A 23730-nucleotide genomic window follows, 5' to 3' on the forward strand; every position below is an offset into this window, starting at 1 on the left:
TGTAGCGATTGTAAACCTTAACAAAAACATGAAAATCCTACAATGGAGTATTCTGATTTTTTGCCATTCTGATTATAGGCATTCTATCCAAACAGCAAACTGAGCTAATATTTGGGTAATCTTTGATGACGCCATCATTTTTCAATGGCTACTTTTACAGTCCAACAGATGAAGTTTTTGGTCAATGTTTACCCATATAAATTGAATCCTGTGATGACTAACAATGGCCATTTTAGTATCCATTGTGACCACATGATGTTATATGTAACAATCAGTGCATGCATTAGATTTAATTTCCAAGCTTAAATTTAAATTCAGTTAAATTTGTCATTTAAAAGACTTGCCTTGCCTCCTGTTTATCTACCATCAAAACCTGCCATCAGAAACCTGCCTGCCTTGAGAGTCTCTCATCCATGCATACCCTAGTCCTTGCTTGGTTATAGACTAAAGCAGCATTTCCCAAACCTCTCCGGGAGGACCCCTTGTCCTACATGTTTTAGATCTCTCCCTGCTCCAACACAGATGATTTAAATGATCAGTTTGTTATTAAGCAGCTTCAGGAGTTCATAACGAGTTGATCATTTGAGTCAGCTGTGTTGGAGCAGGGAGAGATCTAAAACATGCAGGACAAAGGGTCCTCCAGGAGAGGTCTGGGAAACACTGGACTAAAGAAAGCTGTCTGCTTGCTGGTAATTACTATGGATTCCTTTACTCCTTTATGCAATATGTACTGGATGAGATGGACTTAACAGTCATTAACATGAATTTTTCCACATGCTATCATATTTCTAACTGCACAGAATGAACAGGGGAATGGTTTCCTTTTAGATTGATCATTGCTACATTCTCTACATTGTGAAATGATCTCTAATAAATTGGATTGAGTTGAGAAACAAGCATTGTGTCTCACAGCTCCATCTCTCTCCCCTGGCATCAGCCAGCTGTGCTCTGTTTCTCAGCTGTGTAATATAACTCTTTGCAGTCATCTCATGTGGAGATCTCCCCACCCCTCCTAACGGGAAGAAAATTGGAACACAGATGACCTTCGGTGCCACCGCCATCTTCACCTGTGACGGGGGCTACATGCTGGTGGGCTCCACCGTGCGCGAGTGCCTGTCGTCCGGCCTGTGGAGCGGAACAGAGACCCGATGCCTCGGTACCAGAACCAAGCCCCCGAGCACATCCCTTACTGATGGCTTTAACCTTGTGTAATGCACACAGTTTATTACATTACACCAGTTACTCCGGCACATCCACTGGGGAGAGCATTTCAGAACATAGGGGAGCGCTGATTCAGTGCTATTTTATTGGTTCTGTCACCTGGAAAAAATAAAAAACAAGCAAAATGAATTCGGGGCCTGTCAGTGGAGGGCAGCAGTGGTTCATCTGCTCCTTCCCGCCATCGTTTTTGGGGCTCCACCCACCACCTAAAAACAGCCCTCTTTCTCTCTCTCTCTCTCTCTTTCTCTCTCAACTTCTGTCTTCAGCGGGCCACTGTGGGGTGCCAGAGCCCATCGTGAATGGGCAGGTGATCGGGGAGAACTTCGGCTACAGGGACACAGTGGTGTACCAGTGCGTCCCCGGGTTCCGCCTCATCGGCTCCTCGGTGCGGATCTGCCAACAGGACCACAACTGGTCGGGACAGCTCCCCGTCTGCGTGTGTGAGTGTGCACCCGGATCTTAGCTGACCACAAGCAACGTTAAGCACATGTGTGCTAGGAAACTGTCAGCACAGGTCACCCAAGTTTGTACCTGCAGTTATAGCATGTGCTATAATTACAACTGTACTGTGCTATTAAGTAGTATAACCACAGCTGAATTACGTTCTTACATGCTAGAAACACAGACCATGTGACTGCTGATTGCAGATTGTTGGTAATCATGGCATAAAGGACTGGGTTATAGTAATTACAAGCTACAACTGTACATAAATACCAGTTGTTGCCACGTGATTGCCTTGTTGCAGCACACCTCCTTGATTTGCTGATCATTTGGGCTAAATTCATTCAGCCCAGAGCCGTTGATAGAGTGCGCCATTGAAGTACCCGGAAGTCTCAGGCGGTCACATGGTTTATGGAGGCTCAAATATATAGTTCCTCGCTGGTTAATTTGAATGTCATTTTCCATTATTATTCCAAACTATTGAGAAGTAGCCTATCTGAGAAAGTCCGGCGAAACTGGACCATTTACTGTATCAGACCATATATTTGTCATCTAGAATACAAGTAACTGACATCTATTGACTGTCTGTTTTGCACATTTCTTCTAATAATCACATGATCACGGCAAAAGTAGAGTAGCTAAAAAAAAAAGAGTGGCTGTCAATAGGTAGCCAGTTAATAGCTGACTTTAGATATCACTAGCTCTCTAGCTAGATAACATTTTCACTATTTGTCAACCAACGTTAGCTAGCTAGTAGTGTCAAATAGCTATCAGTCAATCTAATATAGTGATGATATATTGAAGACTTATTTTGTTGGTTAAAATAAGAGGTGATTTTGGACCTATCCCTCAAAGCTTTTAAAAACGGTTGCTAAATGACGAAAAATACTCTGTTCGACGAATCTCTGACAGTTTGTCAAATTTAGCTTATCGATCTAGCATGCTGAATATGAAAAAAATCAGACTGATTCCACATTTTACGTTGTTGCTGGATATTTTTTCTTCTGATTATAGCCTACCTCAAAGAACAGCAAACGCTGCTTGTGATTAGCCACTATTAGGAACTATTCGATTCTCCATGATCCACCATTGTTGTGGAATTATTGGAGCACTTTTTCTGAAACACTGAAATTAACGCAAATAGCCATCACAACCCCCATGACATCGGCAGAGTCAGAGAGGTATTTCAGTACGCTTAAGAGGATCAAATCATTTCTCCGAAGTACTATAGGACAGGATAGGCTGAATGCACTGCTGTCTATTGAGCGGGACTTCATCCAAAAATCACCGGACTTCAATGACATGGTGATTAACCTGTTTGCGTCCCAGAAAGGTCGTCGATGTGATGTTTTGGTCGTCAACGTTTCCTTAGCTTTCCTGTCTACATATTGCCTGTCTCTCTGCTATAATGACCGTTATTTTTGCTGTGGTTACCAAATTGTTTTATTGGGGACATGATATTTGACACAATGTGTTACAGTTGGAACACGTTTTGTAGTGCATCCCTAGGTGGACCCTTTTCTGACATTGTAGGCTACATGATAGAACAGAATGCTCTATCTAGCCTATCATTCCATCATTTTTGCATATTTTGTTTTTGTTAAAAATGGCATGTGCTAATATGTACAGAGAAAAATAGTCAGATGGTGTGTGTGTGTGTGAGAGAGAGAGAGAGATAGAGTTTTTTTGGCATCAGGTCATTCTTTTGGGTACTTCTCTATAGTGTTGTTGTAGAGCACTTGCTATAACAACGTATACAGGGTTGTTGCTGTAACTTGTCTCGGATGTGATGCTGCTGTTGCTGCAGCATGAACTATTGATGGGTATAATGCATTTGTTAGCCCACCCACCCAATATCACCACCAGCCATCACTGAATTGCATAGTAGTTATCATTGGAGCAGTGTTACTAGCTTACTTTGGACATAGTAACGTTCGCTAATTTAATAAATAGCTAGAGTTAACGTCAGTTACTACCACAAATTCATTAGGGAAAGTTGGAAAGACTACTCAGGCATTTGGGGAATAACCTACAACATATTTTTGAGAAACACACTTTTTCTTTTAAGTGTGCTGCACAAACCATCCACTGTGTGCCTCAAGAAACCAGTCATACATTTTTATTGACATCTTAGTCTAGTTAGCCAACGTTAACCCTGCTTGTAATAGTCAATTAAAATGCTTTTCTTTTTCCCCTTTTGTAATTAGTAGTTGTAACTGTAGGGCTGTGCGATAAAACGGTAATTATCACAATATAATTTTCCTTGTTAGAAACATAAATGTTCAATATAATTCATTTCCATGCTTAGATAGCATTCACAGAAAAGAATCACGAACTGCCAATCATGTCGCAGGAATAAAGGTATGCATTGTGCATGTTAGGTTGCACGGTGAGAGGTATAAATTCAGGCCAGCACGTGGTATTGTTTACAGACACAGTGGCTGACAGGCTTGTAGTTGGAGCGGAATAATCAAAATAAGCGACACCGAAGAACAGGCAGTGCCCATGACCAGCTTGAAGAGCAAAGACATCGTCGACAAGGGTCACACGCAGAACAAGCAGAAAGTAAGAAATTACAGTCCCAAACGAGTGTTGTTAGTGGACCCTCGACAAGCACCAGGCCAGTACCCAGTGCGACTACCCAGCAGCAAACGATCGTATCAGCATTTTCCAGCACCGTGCCTTACGACAAAAAAAATGAACACACACAAAGACATCACAAATGCAATTGCATATTGCATTGCAAAAGACATGCTTCCCATTAGCACTGTCGAAAATGAGGGATTCAAGCTTATAAGCTTTCACAGGGCAGCTTTAAAACCTGAAACTGTGGACAGACTTGTCTTTCTTGCCCGTAACTTGTAATGGCTTTGCTTGTTTAAAATTTGTACAGAAGATACTGACCACAGTTAAGATTTTTCTTTTGTCTATTTATTTTGTTTACATTGTCAGCTAAAACACTTGTGAAATGTTTCAACCCGTCTGTACAAAGGGTTTGGCATGCTGACCAGAATTAAGATTTGTCTATTGTTTTATTTATTGACATTATCCTTTAAAACACTTTTAAGCTCTGCAGTCTCTTACCTGTGTGCTGTATCACACTGCAGCACTTAATTTTTCTATTAAGATATTAATTTTGTTGAGGAAAAGGGACTGAAAGAGGATTTTACTCATGCATATTTTGATGTTGAAAAAAATATTTTCATGATAATTGTTCTACCTCAGATTGTGAAATGTTCTGCTGTTTGGCAAGTGTTTGTCATGTTCTGACCATAAAGAATAGTTTAAAACCACAATTAACCATGGTGGTGGAATTGGCTGTGATGCAAGGGGCACCAGCTAAAATCTTGCCTGTGACCAGGTGGTGGTAACAGCAAAGGTCTTGGCTCTAGGGTACTCGACTACGCCACCTGGGGACTTTCACCCCAAGAAATGCTTACGACTTAGATTCCTAAGATATAGTACGGAGACTAGAGGGTTCTCACATGCAGGTAAGCTAGCAGAAAAGACAGACATGGTATTTCAGTTAAATACAAAAGTTTATTGAACAAAAAAAAAAAAAAACACCACACACACACACACACACACCATAAACCTGCCCTTATTGCTACAACCTCTTAAACAGGTGGGAGGGTAATAAGGGCAAACAATGCTGCCAGAGGACGGGGTAATGGCTGCCACCAGAGACAAACTATTGAAAAATGAGGGGAGGAGTAGGCTGATCGCGGAGAAGGTTACCTTTTCTGGGAAGGGGAGAGACCGACACACCACGCGTGCCCTTGTTCCTGCTGCCTGCTAACACACACAGGTACAGCAAATAGTGAAGTGCACTTTACCACTACAACACTGCATGCAGTGCACGAAGGAGGGGACCCAGGTCCAGCGACCCACCCTGCAGACCAGCAGCTACACTCCCCGATAACTATATAGGTGGTTAATATAAAAATGTCAAGCACATAATTAAAAAGCAATAAAATAGCACACTGGGGCAGCCAGTACGCCTAAAATCAGTCTGCCGATAAAAATCACGCACAAACAATTGGCCAAACACACCAACTCAGGCCACTTACCTAAAAACCTCGCAAGGCAAAAGCTACCTAAAATTACAGGAGGCAAATCTTCCTAAAACGGTAACAAAACAATATTCGTCATGGTTTAGCGTTCGCATAGCAGTACCGAGTACACAACATACATTGTCCCCAATTGCCGCGAGCTGCACACACGGGAAGAGGTAGCCCCTAGTTTAAATTTTACCTCTACATGCCTTCCGGTGAGCGAAACTGGTGCCTACTCGGCGTCTCCGGCACAGACCTAAATTAAAACATTGCCGTTACACACACGCATATTTAAAATACATGATCGATTGTTTGCAACATGGATTTTAATAAAGGTACGGGTGCAACAGATTGAATATAACGCAAATACCTTCAGTGAAGCACATACACACACCACAGGACGCGTTGGTAGAACCACGAATACCTGTTACCAAACAATTCAATTTTAAACCCATGCGTGAGCACAGCAACAATCTAACGGCAATTGAAAATCAAACAGGGAGCACATACCTTTTCAGCATTGATAGCGTTACGTACCGAAAAGCAGTGAACTAAGGGACTCGAACTGCCATACCTGACGAAGCGGCCATATATATACACAAAAGGGAACCTTGGCTAATTAGTGGTTAGCCCCCCGAGTGCTACTAGGGGGCGTGGCCAAGGGAAGGAGCTACGGTGGCTGAGAGGCAAACGGGTAGCTCTGCCGGTCACACCTAGGTCACCAACTTGGTCAGGGCTGGCTCTGTGTATATGCTTTAATTTATGTGATCCTCTATCTCAGCGTTTCCCAACCCTGCTCCTGAAGGCACACCGTCCTGCATATCTTCTATCTATCCCTGCTCTACCTACCTGACTGAACTCATCAGTGGCACTTTTGATTAGCTGAACACACCTGATTTAGTCAAGCAGGAAGGATACATAGAAGATATGCAGGACAGTGTGCCTCCAGGAGCAGGGTTGGGAAACAGGGCTCTATCTTATTAGAGAAAAGTTGATGCAATTTTGAGAAATTCTGGGTAGCAGTTTGTTTTACAGGATGCCACTGTGTTAGTACTTGATGAAACTGTGATCACAGTTGTGATGAAATTGTGACTGCTGATAATGTTGGATTAAGCAATAAATTTTAACACTGTAAGTACAGTATGGCTGTGAAGCATAGACAAGGGTTAGTTCAGTTTATTTAATTGTAAAACATGAATATGTGTGGTTACATGGTTACTTATGGTTGCATGTGGTACATTATATGGTACATGCTAGCATATCCATGTTTGCAGTACCACACTTTGTCTGCCATGTAGTAGCACCCTTGGATTATGTATAACCATGTTAAAGTCACACCCCGCTTAATGTCATGTTTATGTACTGGACAGCAGAGGGCATTAAACAGGTTACTCAGCAGTACTATGCGCCCCTGCTGGCCCAGAGTGGGACTGCATCACCTCTGCCTGATAAGGCTCATTGAGGCTGAGCTGAAGGCTGCCCTTAAACTCTCCTCATTCTCACAGTCAAAGTTTTTATTTAAAGTGAGTTCTCTTACTCTTAACCTGTCTCTGCCCGTAACCTGTCTTCTGAGGAGTGTTTTCTTTAATAAAGATTCAGTGTCAGCGTAGATTGGAGGTGAAATGAGACGTGGGTGTTAAGCCGGCACAGCAGCGTGACACCAGAGATGGCCTTACTGGGGCCTGTGGATGTAACCCGTCCATATGAAGACTGCAGACAGGGGCTGACCCCGCGGCAGAGGCAGGGTCCCACTCTCCAATTACAGGCTGACAGAGAGAGCTCAGGCAGTCCCTGCACCACACCCCCTACATTTTAGTCATGTTTAAGTAAATCTTCTGTCTGAAGCATCTGCAGCAGCACAAATCAACATCATCTCATATTCATACAGATGCAAACTATTCCCTATCTACATCAGGCCTGGAATCACCTTCTATTTACTCACCCAAACACCTAAGCATGTTTATGTTTAGTGTCATAATGAAAACAAAATGGCATCACTTTGCTCATAACTGTGCCTAAGGTATAAATAAATCTATAGCATAACAAGAGTAAAATGCAATACAGCAGACAATATGTTGCAGTTTCATTTTGACCCTACCTACCTGCAGTTCTTGTGCATGCAAGTTAAGGCTGGCTAGAAGAGAATGATTCAGTTAAAATCAGAAGCTCCGTCAGATAATGAATGTTGGGAAAGCACATCCTACTGGTGTCAACAGTGGGATGATGGATGACTTCATCCATCAAAAGATTCTTGAAAGAGTCTAGGACTTGCTGCGGAGAGAAGACTCTGTCTGTCTGGACTGCCTGTGGGGACTGAAGATCACTTTGGTGGAGTAGATGGCAGTGATAGAAGAGCACAGGTGCCCCAGGCAGCCAAGGTGATGCTTATACCCCAGAGTGATCCGGCAGCCGAGGTTGTCAGGGTACAAAAGTAAAGGATGCCAGGCAAGTCATGGGCAAGAGATCCAGAGAAGGGAATCCAATGCCTCACCAAAGCAGTATGACTGGCACGCTTCAATGGAAGGAGTCACCTGAAGCCCACTGGCAGAATGGGCTAATGACTGGGGCCAAAAAGAAATTAGCCCATTAGCCATAGTCATGGATGGATAGGCTTTACAGATCCTCCTTTATGGAGCAGGAGGACAGTGATGTAGCCTTGAGCCTTCTTCAATACAGAGACCTGCTGTACTCCCTGTTGTTCATCGGCATGAGGAGGGTTGTCGTTCCTGATGAAAGGAGTTCCAGAGTTTAGGCTGGGGCAGCCCTAGGGTCTGATCCCATAATGATGGTAGAGCAGGAGGATGTGGTGGAGGAAACCACCCTCATGGTCTGGGTGGTCTTCTTACTCAGTATGCAATAAAGGAATACTGTCTTAGAACCCTTCTGGTCTGATAGCAGCTGTAGTTTTCCAAGGCTCTGGGTAGTACTGTGCTTCAGGCTTCACATGGGACAGTCCCCTCAGTTCAGGTTGGAATGAGCAAGAACCTGCTCTGCCTTTGGATTCAGTGCTGCTGGCTTGGCTGCAGACAAGGGGGATGCAACACACTAAAGACAACCAACAGGGAGACCTACACTGCAGCAGACAGGTCTTTTTGGCTGACTGTCCAAACTGGAGATCCCAGCTTCAGCTGGACTCCGCTTTCCCTGTGGCCTCTAGTGATGCCAGAGATAGTGCATGACTCTGCATGAAGACCCTTTGACATGAGGAGAAATGGACACTTCAGTCAGCTGAGTGGGCAGGCGGAAAGGGCTATTGCCCTCTGCTGGATGAGGCTCTCCAGTCTCTGGGAGGGACCGTGTACGGTGTTACCAGTTATGTCTTAAGTGTGCATACTGGATAAAGCTGCACATCCAGTAACAGATGTGCATGTGCCCTCTCCTGGTGCTTCAAGCATCCCACATTTGGAGGGGCTCAGTAAGGATGCAAACGTCCTCCACCTCTCCTGGGGATCCTGGGTTAGAATGATGCAACTAGCCCAGCTGTTCTGGTACTCACAGTGTCTTCATGCACTTGGATTGCAGACTTGAGGGACGGGAGCTTCTACTCACTGCCAGTGTAGATCTTACTCTGGGGCATTGTAGCTCTTACACACAATGAAGCAATGTTGCTCCTACCCAGGGGCAATGTAGCTCTTACACAGGGGTAATGTAACTCCTACATTGCAGCAATGTAGCTCCTACTCAGGAGCGATGTCGCTCCTACTCAGGGGCAATTTAGCTTCTACTCAGGGGCGATGTAGCTCCTACTCAGGGGCAATTTAGCTTCTACTCAGGGGCGATGTAGCTCCTACTCAGGGGCAATGTAGCTCCTATTCAGGAGCCATGTAGCTCTTACTCAGGGGCAATATAACTCTTACACACAATGGAGCTATGCAGCTCCTCCTCAGGACATGGTGACTGTCTTGCTGTCCCAGTTTTCTCCAAGCATGTAATTAAGTACTCTGATTGCAGTTCTAGATTTGTTCTTAGTCATGCATACTGTTTATTACCATTCAGACTGCTTATTTGTTACAACAGAATTTCACATTTAATGTTGTATTTCACATTTAGGCCACTTGTTTGATGGCCTTTTAGCAGCCTCAAGTTATTCGTTCTTCATACTGTTCACCTGTACTTGAAGGACATAGCCCCATTTATAAATACAGACATTCTGTCAATTGTAGTTAATGTTAACATGGGAGACCTCATGTAATTGCAAACTAAAGGCGAATATGGAGGGAGCAATTTTGTCAAGAGCTACACGTCCTTTTGAAAATGAGCACTGGGGAAGAATGAAAACAGAACTGGTTATGAAAGCATTAGCCAGAGCAATAAAAAATAGTTTGCTCCTCTAGTTAACTGAAGTGCCTAATGGGAAATATTCCTGTGCAAACTCAGACTCTGTGTTCATTTAAATTGAAATGATTTATGAAGCAAGATCCTGAATTTTCAGTTAGTGAAACACACGGTAGGTTTGAGTAGACTTAATTAATGGTGTTTTCCAGTTTTGGGGGTTGAACTGGACGTGTACATTATTGTAAATTAAGGTCAATTATGGTAGAAGTGGAAGAGAAAAACTAGCTTTCTTAAAATTGACTTTTTTCTTGTAGTCTTTTTCAGGTCTCATCCTGATTTCTAGTACAAATAAAAGCAAAGTAGCATGCATGAAATGGCTTCAGAGACTGGGAATGGCTTGATGACTGACTTCTTTAAGACGCATGTAATAGGCAATTCGAAATGAGAGGTTCAGAACCTAGCGAGTGCACTGCATTGTAAGAGAAAGTGGGGTTCAGCTATTTTTAAAAGTAATAACCCGCTCTTAAATCTCAGTTACGGAGGGTGGTTAAATGAAGGGAAATTGCTTCTGTGTGAAAAGAAACAAATTGCAACTGTAATTATGTAAATGAACCGTGGCTGTTTGCAAGAGTGGGGAATCGTGATGAGGCTGCGAGTAGAGAGAGAGCACAAGAGAGATGATGTCAATGTTGCAGACAAGCAGGGGAAAAAAGATATCACCATCATGCATAATGAGATGTTTGGCACAATGTAAATGCAGCCAAGGTGACAGACTGCTTGCTCCGGACACAACAGCATGGAGTAGGTTGTGTTTTAAGTACGCCTAAAAGAACAGTGCAGTGCTGCATGTTTCCCCGCTGAAATCACACGGCAGTGCATGGTAGGTGACTCTCGCCAAACACAAATGAAGAAAAGGGCATGCGCGCGATCTCAGGTTTTTCCTGCTTACCGTAAATGGGGTGACTTGAGGTGGAATTAATTGGTTGTGTCTGCTCCTAGCTCTGTGTTCTCTCTCATGTCAAAACATTCCCCAAGCTGGCGCAGCAGGTTTCCCCATCACTAGGCCAGCGGGCTGCCTCTGAGCTCCTGAGCTGCGGAAGAGCCTGTGGACAGCCGGCCTAATACATCATCTGCACACAGCGCCGAAACACACTTTAGACATCATTTCCGCATCACTGGACAAAATGGCTGCAATTGAGCGGGAATAATTGAGTTTGGGTCATTGGCATGGAGATGAGGAGTGTTTCATTGGATTAACCATTCAGATGCACAGAGGAAAGATCGGTGAATTCATATCAGTAGTGCTCTGTGAATTATATTTGTCCCAGGACAAGGGAAGTACCATGAGAAAATGTGAAGGCCTCTTTGGTGTAGTTATTCAAATGGCTCTGTGAAAAATCTGAAATTTGATGCAGGGACTGCAGCTTAATTCTCATTTTTAAGAACACTGGGTTGTATCACAACCAGTAGGATTGTTAATTACAGTTGGTTGTTACAGTTAAGTGCTTGTTTTGGAGGAGAGGCAATCTTCTGTTTTTTTTCCTCTTATTGGTGCCTGCATTCTCCTGTGGGAGTCTGGCAGCTTTTAATTACACATGTTTTTGCCTGCTCTCTCCACTTGCTCCTCTAATACTATGAAGCAGTCTGGCAGTTTGCATCTAATCATGCCTTTTAGAAACTTTTATTTTACATACCACTTAAAGCATGTTGAATAGGTTTGAAAAAAATATTATTGATTCCACTATCTCTTTTCTGTCACCCCCCCCTCGCTCCCATTTTCTCTCCCTGTTTCTCTCTCTCTTCTCCCCTTCCTTCCTTCTCTCACTCTGTCCCTCTTTTCCTCCTTCTGCATATCTCTCCCTTGCTCCTTTCCCTCTTTCTATCTCTTTGTCTTCCTGTTCCTTACTCCTACTCTGTCCCTCTGTTGCCTTCATTTTGTCTCTTTCCCTCTCTCTTTCACTCTGTCTCACTCTATTTCTTATCTCTGTCTGTCCTCTCCCTCTCTCCTTCCCTCCCTCCCTCTCTTCTATACTCATACCCTCCCTATATCTGTCTCTTTCTCTCACCCCTGTCCTTCTGTCTCTCTCTCTCTCTCTCTCTCTCTCTCTCTCTCCCTTCATCTGTTGCCTCCTCACTCCCTCTTCCCCATCAAGCCATCAGCTGTGGTCATCCAGGAAGTCCCATATATGGGCGCACCATTGGGAATGGCTTTAACCTGAACGATGTGGTGAGCTTCTCCTGCAACACAGGCTATATCCTTGAGGGCCCCTCGAGGGCCCAGTGCCAGGCCAACCGCCAGTGGAGCCAACCACCACCAACGTGTAAAGGTGGGGAAAAAAGTTAAGTCTTCTATTCATATGGAGCTCACTAACCTGCCACACGCCAAACCACTGCAGTGCATTGTGGGTGAGGAGAGACCATGCACAAGTGCAGACTGATAACATAATAACTGAATTCTGCTTTACCATGTGCTGTATGTTAGCTGGATTGTGAACAGCTCTCTGCATTTACACTCAGCAGTTTAATTATGAAGAAAGATCCCAAGTGAGGCATTACTCACACACATTGAGAATGTGTATGCTTTCTCAAGAACTTTTAGGGGAACTCATATTTAATTCGGCCAGTGGAAAACAGTTACAGTTTACAATGTATGTCACAGTGCTGAACTTGCACCAAAGAGAAGGCTGTGCATGCTACGTGCTATGTGCGATCAGGGGACTTTCCAAGAGGTCATGCTTCTCCTCTCTGGCTGTCTCTGGAGTGGAGTTTTCTGCTCAATAATTCTTCAGCTCAGACAGTGCATATGTTTCTCTCAGGTAGTGGCATGATATGAAAGGATTAAGAGCATCATTTTCTAAGAGCAGTTCTGTCATTTAGGTAAATAACATACTGAAGTGCACTTTGCATGATGGGATTTAACCATATGAATGTGTGTAAGCATATTTACATATGCACATACATATGGCTGACAGTGTGTGGTGAATAACACCAATTATGCTACATGAGTAACCAGGGTCATTTTGGTGAACACTCAATGTTGCAGTTTGGTATAAGCAATCCCAGCCAAGAGCAATGAGCCAACCAGTCAACCTCTGTGTCTATCCAATGACATTCAGTGGCTTTTTTATGTTTTTGAAGCCAAATCGTGCTTGAAATCCCAGAGTGCATTAAACATAATTCTCTTATGCATGGCAACTGCAGTGGTTTAGGCTTTTAAACTCAGAATCAAGTCGCCGCAGCAAAGTGTCTTCCAAGTAACGTGTGCCTCTGTGTCTTCATTCAGTGGTCAACTGCTCCGATCCCGGCATCCCAGCCAATTCCATCCGGGAGAGTAAGATTGAGCATGGCAACTTCACCTTCGGCACCGTGGTCTTTTACGACTGCAACCCGGGCTACTATTTGTTCGGATCATCTGTGCTCACCTGCCAGCCTACAGGACAGTGGGACAAGCCGTTACCCGAGTGCATCGGTAAATTGGTGCCCCCCCCCAATGGGTCTGGCACTCACTTTCCCTCTCTAATTACCCATTTATTTCTCTTAATTGACCCCACATCACTTGCTGGACCCACAATGCTTAGGATCAATTCAATAATTTGAGAACAGGTGGAACGTGGATTTTAGATTAAATGAATTACCCGTGGCAAATATCTGCCGCCCCCCCCCCCCCCCCCCCACCCCCCGCCATCCCTAGTTTGTGGAACGTGTATCCAGTAAAAAGCCTCACAAAAACACCCTCGGTAGCAAGAGCTCGGGTGCTTAATTATGGGCTACAACACAACTGTTAAAGTCTGGCCCACCCTGGCTCACACTGCCCACTGATACCATCCCCAACTAGAACCACCAGCCTGCCATGTCTACAGTGCCAGCTCAGATTTTTTCACAATCAGGCAGCTTTTTCAGCTTTTTAAATTTCAGTTCAGACATGAAGTCATGCTCTTCTCATTCTCATGAGTACCAATCCTACACAAAAGAAGTCATAAAAGAAGTACAAGTAACTATAATAAGTAAAAAGACTAAACTGTGATGATAATATTACAATTAAAGTTAACCTCACATCCTCATTCCAGATGGATTAAGGGTTACCTTAATCCTTAGAAGACTGACTTCTCACCTTAAAAAGTGATTTTTAATAGTCCTGTCTTTACTTATATGCGTATCTGTTTGATCCAGCTGTGACTTGCTTTGAATTAGGACTATGTCCAATTCTAGACTAAATCATACATGCCAGCACATAAAGGCTGGTCAATTACATTTTCTAGAGCTTATAAAAGTCAATGTAGCAAAGGGTGAGAGCAGTCACCCCACTCGGCCTCGAGCCCGGGTCTATAGGTTACCACACATGCGACTTTGACCACGACGCCAAAGAGCCAGGCTTGTTGATATGGCAGTTAGAGCGCATACTCAACCGTAGTGACAGCACTCTGTCACACTGCCCTCCCCTTCAGGAAGCGCATATTCAACCGTAGTGACGGCACTCCGTCACACTGCCCTCCCCTTCGGGAAGCACGCCCATGCACTTCACGCACTATGGCGTCCCTCACGCATTCCCCTGCCATACTTCTCCCGTCCCAGGGTGCCCCACTCACTAGTGCGTCACCCATCTCTGGAGTCCCTTACACCGGGGTCAACCTAACCTGGGGGTCCCTCATATGGCTCACACACATATGGGCACGCCTCCAATGGCCTCACGGCAAGCCATCCCACTTCTGACATCATTTGTAGCAAAGGGCGAGAGCAGTCACCCCACCTGGCCTTGAACCCAGGTCTACAGGGTACCACACATGCGACTTTGACTACGACACCAAAGAGCCTGGCTCTTTGGTATTGCGGTCAAAGTCGGGTTCAAGGCCGGGTGGGGCGACTGCACTCGCCCTTCGCTACAGTCAATTTAAGTAAAATTAAAAATAAATGAATAAAATTCAGATTATAGTAAAACATAATGGGTAGAAACTGCTGGGCTGTGTTGCATCACTTTTGCCATTGGCAGAAGGGAAAATTGACAGGTGTGGTAAAGTATTGTCTGAGATACATGATAATTCATAAAGATATGATGTACGACAGACTAAGCTGGTCTCCATGGAGTGTATGTGTTATAATTTACTTGGGTAAATGAGGAAAACTTTGTCTTGTGGTTATATACCTGTGGTGGCATTCTCTGTTGTGGCATACCCATGTAAAGCAGTGGACTGTCCCTTGTGTTCCAGTCATCGACTGTGGCCACCCCGGGTCCCCTCCCAATGGCATCCTGAGTGGGGACAAGTTCACCTTCGGCTCAACGGTGCGCTACTCCTGCACCGGGGGGAGGGAGCTGATTGGCCAGTCGTCACGCACTTGCCAGCTCAATGGACACTGGAGCGCCCCAATGCCTTACTGCTCAGGTACCTGCACCCGGGGTCTGCCAGTCAACCAATCAATCAGTTGACCAGTCAGATTTCTCAGATTTCTAATAGCGCCCTCTGCTGCAGTGTTACCACAGTTCACTGTAGAGCAGAGAGAAAATGGTCAGTGAAAGAGAATGTAGTCGTTAATGAGGGTGAGAAGCTGACAGTAGGCTTTAAACTGCCACATCACGGTGGATACACTCAAACCGCGGCCGCTTCCCACCTCCTGGCAGCAGAAATGGACACAGCACCGGCTCCGGTTTCCAAGGATCTTGCCAGCTCACCAGAGACAGGAGAAAGGAGGTGTAGAGAAAAAAAAAGGGATAGAGAGGGAAAAATGCCTAAAGCCTTCAGGAAGGAACATGGGTGAGGAAAAAAAAAACAATGGAGATGTTTAAAAATGCACCAGGGACAGATTCATAACTGAGCTGCCGCATAAGCAGAAACAATCCGCGAAGAGTGGCGAGGGGCTCAATGTGTGGGTGTGCTCTCTGTGGTGCTGACATCACTCTGCAACACAGCCAGGTTAGAACACTATCCCAGGAAGAGTCACACAACATGGCTGTTTCTCAAAAAGTTAGCATATCTTCTCCTTTAATCAAACCATCATTAATTTCTCACCATCTCACTGTTTAAAGGGGCTAAATAAATTCATTATGAAGTGGCAACATGGATAGAATCGTTATCTGGCTACATTTAATTAAAAATTACAATGACCCCTTTGGGATGGAAAGTAATTTGCAGCAGAAGTTTTCAGAGGAGAGGGGTTTCATTCTCTTGATAATTAGGCCCTGGATAGATCCTCTTTCGGGAGTTGTGGCATCTTTGCAGTGGTAATTGATCTGTAGATTCTGGGTGGTATTTAATGTTTGTCTCCTTTATAGAGATTAGATGCCATCTGCTTCACAGGAATAAAAGAGGAGTCATTCTCCTCCCCTGGGGGATTTCCATTTCTTTGTGTAGCATGAGGTTATAACCAAAATGACATGCATATTACAGGAAAATGCCTTGTTCTTCCCTCCAGTATAGTGGGACTTTAATGTGTAACAGTAGGTTGGGAAGTAGACTTGTGTCCAGAACACTGCAGGCTCAAATCCTTGACAGGGTGCTCTTTGAATTGGTGGATAGCACAGTGTAGCAAATATTCAAAAAAAGATGCCAAAATAGTAAATGGCCATTTTCAGATGGACAAGAGGTCAATATCAGCTGTATCAGCTGTAAGTCAAGCCTGTAGGATGATTCCAAAGAGCTGCATTGATTCACTGGCTCCCTGTAGCTGCCCACATCGGGTACAAGGCCTTGTTGCTTGCATTCAGAACAACCAACAAAGCTGCACCTACCTACCTGAACACCCTACTACAAGCATGTTCCCTCCCGATCACTATGCTCTGCTATCAAACAGCGTCTGGTGGTCCCAATGCATTGCAGAACAGAATCACTATCCAGAACTTTATGTGCAGTTGTCTCCCAGTGGTGGAATGACCTTCCACACATCATCTGTTCTGCCAAATGCCTCAGTATTGTTAAGAAACATCTGAAGACACAGTTCTTCCACACTCACCTGATCACCTGAATGACTACCATCTAAAGCAATTTCTTATGTCCTAAACTCTTTTTTCCCCATTAAAAAAATTTAGTTTTAATCCACTTGTGTTTTTGCCAGCTAGCTTATATCTTGTCAGGCCAATTTTTGAAACTAGCAGCAATTCTAATATTGTGACTCCATGTATGGCTTTCACTTGTAAGTCACTATGGATAAAAGCATCTGCCAAATGAATAAATGTAAATGTAATGTTGCAGAGAGCAACATCACACTGTAGTGATACTTGTGATAAGCTCTATCCAGTCTGGAGCCTACGCGTCTGCATCAGCGTAGTGCCATGGCCAAGCCCTAGCGCTGGAGCGTACTTTTGAACCTGAGGCCAGTGCGGTGCTGGCGTCTCCCTGAGCTTGTTTTTTGGGAGTTCTCTGTGATAATCAGCCAACGCTAATCATCTGACAGAGGCCTTTACATCCTCTCCCGAAGCTTGGGGTGGCATCTGGACATGAGAGGTGGTCGACAAGGCTTGTATGTGGTGCTACGGCACACACCCAGTCAAAGCTCTCCCTGAGCTACTCTATTCAACTATAGCACTGTTTAAAAATTAATACAGTGCGCAGCCATGACACTAGAGAGGTTAAGCTCTTTGCATTAATAGCATTGTCACATTGGGTTAGACCATTAGTGTCTGGGCATCATTATTGCCTTTGTTTGCCTCTGTGAAAGAGAAAATTGGAAGGTGGTATATAGTATATGTTATATGTATATATGATACATGTCTGTTCCTACACCAAGGCCAGCATACTTGATAGAAGGAGACACAGCATTACTCTGTGCTATACTATACCACTACTTCTGAGAGCTTTCTAATGCTGCTGAAGGTTAATGTTAATTTTATTTGAAAAGAGTCGGCAACTAATCCCTGTGTCTTTGGGTGCACAATCAGACAATCAGAAAGCAACTGGCTCTCATTTCTATCATTGTGTCAGCTTCATGTTGAAAAACTAAGAGATCATTGGATATCAGCCATTCACTGTGGAGGCAAGTGGCCAGCACTCCCTATCACTGTACCTTTCAAAGGGAGTAGGCCAGGAAAGGACATTTTCCTCATGTGTAACATAATAAAAATCATTTTACAGCTGTGTAGCTAATGTCACTATTCATTAACTAATTTCATTTTTTGTGGTAATGGAACTCATAGCCAGCTAGCTAGTTAATGTAGTCTAGATAATCTAGGGTTAGCGAGGTGGCTAATGGTAGCAAGCTATTTTGTCAGTAAGGTTTTTTACAGGTTTATGGTGTTTACATTAGAGTTACTTTTTAATTTCAAAGAATCACTTGACAGTATCAATGGGGACAACTGGTAACAGCAGTTAGGGACAGCAGTTAGTTTACCTACCTACCTTTTTACCTACCTCGATACTGTATACTTTATGTTTATAGGTAAGTGCACGGCGTGCATATTGTATATCAGAGTCTGGTTAAACAAGAATTACTGTACAGCATGGATGCCACAAACGTTTCCATTACATCAATTCAGAACCATAATGTCAGGGAAGAAATTGTGGAGCTGATATAATTCAGTCTAGAAATTGGACAATATTCACAGCACAGTAATGACCAGCTCTTCACACTTAATGAATGTAATAGTAAAATGTCTCACCTTAGCTAACTAAACAAATAATACTGATGATTCAACTAAGGTATTTATTAAGTTAGGTATTTAGAATTCTGATCAGCAGAGGTTGGCGATATTCATTCTGCATGTAACATGCAACAGACAACCTTGGAAAAATAATGCATTTATTAGGATATAGTAGTCATATACAGATCAATACATTTATGTACAATGAGTGAAGCGAATGTGTATGTATTTACACTTACGTGTAGGTTTGAGCGAATGTCTTGCGCTAGTGTGTGTGAGCACCTTTGTTGAGTTGTGCATGTGTGCACGTGCACGTATGTGCATGTGTGTGGCGGCGAGTTTGAGTTGCCTATGTGCATGTGTGTGCGAACATAACGTCTGTCTGATACAGGATATGTTTGGACGATTGATAACTGTGGGGTTATCCTGTGCGGACTAAAAGAAGGGGGTTAGCAAGAGGATACGCATGCAAAGACCCTACATCTCTGTGTGGTATCTTAACTAACGCTGCGTGGTGAATAGTGTGTGACAAATCAGCTAGGAACAATGAAACATAGCTAGTTACATTGCTCGCAATGATCTGAAACACACGGATGTACAAAGATTCGTAAATGTAGCTAACAGTCGGTTGTTTGGCTCTGCAATGTCCTATGCCCAGAGTTAACAGCCTGGTGGTTCCGTTGTCGGGGAGCCAGGGCTGGTCTGGTTCGGTTGGTTCGGTTGAGGGTTTCTTTCTGCCTGGGAAACACGTTGGCTCCGGTCGCAACTTTGTCTCCGGTTGGTAACAAGTTCGCGCTGCTCTGATTGCTGGCGCTGAAACTCGGCTCTTACTTTAGTGATCTCCGCTAGCAATTGGTCACTAGCATTTTACATTACATTTAGGTCATTTGGCAGACACTTTTATCCAAAGCGAAAGCAAGCAACAGTAGTGTAGGAGACCTTGGAGTAAGCTTTAAGTGCAACCTAAACAACTAAACTCAGCTAAATAAGTCAAGGAAAGTAGAAAACAGAGATAAACAAGGTGAAAACACAAGGATAGACAGGCAGAGGAGACAAACAAGTAGTGACAGGAGAAAGAAGTGCGAGGCAGAAAGTGCGTGGAGGTGGAATTATGTTAGAGTTGTTAGAAATTGTTAGGAGAGGAGGTGCTCTCAGAAGAGCTGGGTCTCCAAGAGGTTCTTGAAGATACAGAGGGATGCCCCTGATCTGATAGCGTAAGGTAGCTTGTTCCACCACGGGGAAACTACATATGAGAATAATCTGGACTGAGATTGCCTTGTGTGTAGGGATGGCAATGCTAGACGACATTCCTGGGAGGAACGTAACGGTCGAGGAGGAGAGTAAGCCTGTATGATTGAGCTCAGGTATGTCGGAGCAGACCCAGAGGTCACTGTGTAGGCAAGCATGAGAGACTTGAATTTGATACGGGCAGCCATGAGTAGCCAATGGAGCTCAATGAGCAATGGGGTGACATAGGCCCTCTTGGGTTGATTGAAAGCCAGACGCACCGCCGTGTTCTGAAGCATTTGTAGTGGTTTCACTACACATGCTAGGAGGCCAGCTAGGAGGGCATTGCAATAGTCGAGGTGGGAGATAACCATGGCCTGTACCAGAAGCTGGGTAGCATATTGAGTCAGGTAGGGCCGGATTTTGCAGATATTGTATAATGCAAAGTGGCATGATTGAGAAACCGAGGCAACATGGTCCGAGAAGGACAATTGGTCATCAATCATGAAACCCAGGTTTCTTGCAACCTTAGCAGGTTTGAGAGTATTTGAGGCAAGCTTTAAATTGATGCTGAGATGCATGGATGGCTTGGCTGGGATGACCAGCAGTTCCATCTTAGAGAGGTTTAGCTGAAGGTGGTGTGCCTTCATCCACAGGGATATGTCTGCAAGACAGTCCGTGATCTGCGCCGAGACTGTGGGGTCATCAGGCGGGAATGACAGATATAGCTGGGTATCGTCTACGTAGCAGTGATACGAGAACCCATGCAAGCGGATAACCGGGCCCAGAGAGGTAGTATAAATTGAAAAGAGGAGGGCGAAGCACCGAGTCTTGGGGTACCCCTGTAGAGAGGCGATGGGATGAGGACATCTGTCCTTGCCATGACACATTAAACGAGTGCCCAGTGAGGTAGGATTCAAACTAAGACAATGCCCGAGATGCCCATTTCTGACAGTACTGATAGCAGAATGTTGTGGTTAACCATATCAAAGGCAGCTGATAAGTCGAGTGGGATGAGGACCGAGGACTGAGCCGCAGCTCTAGCTGCTCTTAGAGCTTCTGTCACAGACAACAGAGTTGTTTCAGTGGAGTGTCCACTTTTGAAACCGGATCGGTTTGAGTCAAGAAGGTCATTCCTAGAGAGGAATTCTGAGACCTGTTTAAATACCGCCCTTTCAAAAACCTTGGATAGGAATGTAAGTAATGAGACCGGCCGATAATTCTCAACATGAGCAGGGTTGAGAGAAGGCTTTTTGAGTATTGGTGTTACTCTAGCCTGTTTGAAAAGAGTTGGGAATGCTCCGGAGGCAAATGAAGTATTTATCACATGAGTGAATGCTGCCACAGTTGTGGGAGAGATGGTCAGGAGGAGTTTGGTAGGAATAGAGTCCAATGGACATGGAGAATCAAAGCCAGGACAGGGCCATCGGCTCAGCTGTCTGTGTCCCGTCTGCGTGGTGCGGCCTTCGGGGTACGAGAGGGGTATGTCCATCTTCTTCGGACGTATGGAGCAAGAAGCAAGAGAAATAACAATGGGTTTTTTTTCACCCGGTTTTTACTAGCATCGCTACAGGGCGGGGGGCATTTCCTGTTTACTGTAGCTGTCCTTGGTTGGGTGAGAGGTCGTGAAACTGCGACATCACTTCCTGTAAGATCACGTTTCACATTAAAAGCGATTTATGCAGTACTGTCTGTAAAAGTTGAACAAATAAAATGAACGAATCTATCTGTGGACGGCACTGTACCTACAAGAGAAAGAGAACACAGAGGGGAAGAAACAGTGATAGAGAAACAGAGAGATACACACACTGAGATACAGAGAGGAACACAGAGAAGGAGAGAAAGAGAGAAAAAGCAGTAGAGAGAGTGAAAGTTGAGTCCCACGGGGTCTTCCTCTGCCCTCCAGCACTTGTAGAGTTTCTTCACAGAGCCCTGTGCCTCTGCTGCACCATTTTTCTGGAGCATGCTGTATTCCTGGTTCTCATTGTGAGCACAGCAAGGTCAGCTCTCTCCCTGCATGCTCCCATGTATTACAGCCCTCAAGCCCACTAACAGGGACTGCCTGAGTATGAATGAGGATGGAGGTCTGTGTGTGTGTGTGTTTGTGTGTGTGTGTGTGCGTGCATGCGCAAACAAGCTCTTATGTGGGCATATGTGAGCATCCCTTAGGCATTTTATGTAAGCTAAGGTCGATGATATACACTGGTAATTTGGTCTGATAAATTAGTTCATGCTGAAGCCTTGAATTCAGGGTGAAAAACTGCATATTTCAAACAGAAACTAGAGTGGCTTCTATATTTAGGAACACTTCACTTTTTCAGTGAAGATGTGTATTTTGTCTCCACCATAGTCATACCCTTTGCTCTTTGCTTACATTAAGTTCTTGTTGATAGGCAATTTTGTTTTTATTTGTTCTTGAGAATAACTGGACAAGTGGGCCCTCATTGCCTTCAGTATTCTATATCAGGAAACTGTGTTTATAGTGCCCGCACTGGAAGAAAGGAGTATCTACCTTTTCCAGCTCAGTGGATTCTCAATGTACATCTACCATTAAAGGCAGAACTGCAAACATGAAAGCGTTTACTGTTTTACACCTACAGTGGCTGATGGGGACAGATGGACTTTAGTTCACATCAAATCATAACCGTGTCCCAATTAACCAGATAGCTGCAGTCACTCAACACCAGGTGGTCGGTGGGCAATAATCCAAATTCACACATAACTTCATGTGCCCCAATTATCTGGGCAGTGGCAGCCTCTGAATCCTGCCCAGGAGGCAGTAATGAAGCACTAGCAGTCCTGTCATCTGTCAGCGTGAATCACTCAGGCCACGCAGCAGTCCTCTGAGCCAATCCACCCAGCTCGCCATCCTGCTCAGAACTATGGTTCACCCCCTCATTTCAAATGAGCCCAAACAATGATATCATCCCAGAACCCAACCATGTCAAAGATGGGGATTATGAATGTGCAGTATATTTATATGTGAAGTATTATAGGTCCTAATCTTCCATTACACAGCGGCCCTCTGTGGTCAGCATTTCACACTTCAGATCTGACACAAAGTAATGAGCAGTGAAAAGAGTTTCCCTGTGTCACGCCCACATGCTTGGCATTAAGAGACAGCAGGTTCCTCTGAGCCAGCCATTGTCTTGCACGGTGACTTTATGTGACCTTCCGTCTTGGCAGCTCCTAGTGTCTGCGAGGATCCTGGGCCGCCACTGCAGTGTCTCAGGCTCAGACAGGACAGCATGGTAGTCCCCTCAGTAAGCACAATCTCACAGAGTGGTGCTCCCAGGGGAGGGTCGGGCCGGTGGAACCGGAGCGCTGTGCACACCCCCTCCAAGCACATACCTCACCTGTTTGCAATGCCTGTTTCCCTCGCCATGCTGTGTTGCTGTCAGACCTGTCAGCCTCCTCTCTCCTCGTGAAGCCTCTCTTCTGCACCTGGAATGGAAGTTTAATGCTAACAAAAGGAGTACACTGCCTGGTTGTCCTCCTGTGGGCACTGCACAGAATCCAGTTTGCCATGGCAGGGTTTTCATCAACTGAGTAAGGCTGTGGGGCCGGGAGCCTCCAGACTCAGAGGTCTCTTCCCATGTGGGTTGCGGCAAGGTGTCATAAAGGCAGCACCTCCTCCTCTCTGCTGAGAGAGAACTAAACACTGCCCCAGAACTCTGAAAGGCACTCATTAAAGAAAAATCGCTCCATAAAGTCGACGCAAAAGGTTGACTTTATGTATACAGGAGCTAAGGTAGGATAATGGCTTCATGCAGGCCTGAAAACAGCTCCAGTCCTGTGCTTAATAAGCAAAGGAAACCACCTTCAGCTCTTCCATAACAGCTGCTTAAACCCTTCCCCGGGGTTGGAGCGAAGATCTGTATGCTACCCACAGAGCTGTGTGACTGAGCTTCTATGCAGATGATTAAATTATGTTTGGCTAAGGTG

The 23730-nt window shown here is 44.6% G+C and overlaps 1 protein-coding gene across 2 annotated transcripts in view; it reads left to right on the forward strand.

Annotated features, from left to right (window-relative positions):
* Positions 1 to 23730, forward strand: part of csmd3b (CUB and Sushi multiple domains 3b) — a 523594-nt gene that overhangs the window by 458410 nt on the left and 41454 nt on the right. For both annotated transcript variants that reach the window (XM_036516253.1, XM_036516254.1), the window contains 5 exons: positions 983 to 1156; positions 1488 to 1661; positions 12146 to 12319; positions 13276 to 13461; positions 15197 to 15370. In XM_036516253.1, coding sequence (XP_036372146.1) covers positions 983 to 1156; positions 1488 to 1661; positions 12146 to 12319; positions 13276 to 13461; positions 15197 to 15370 — 882 coding nt within the window. The remainder of the gene's footprint in view (positions 1 to 982; positions 1157 to 1487; positions 1662 to 12145; positions 12320 to 13275; positions 13462 to 15196; positions 15371 to 23730) is intronic.

The sequence above is a fragment of the Megalops cyprinoides genome, chromosome 21, assembly GCF_013368585.1.
Source record: "Megalops cyprinoides isolate fMegCyp1 chromosome 21, fMegCyp1.pri, whole genome shotgun sequence".
NCBI lineage: Eukaryota > Metazoa > Chordata > Actinopteri > Elopiformes > Megalopidae > Megalops > Megalops cyprinoides.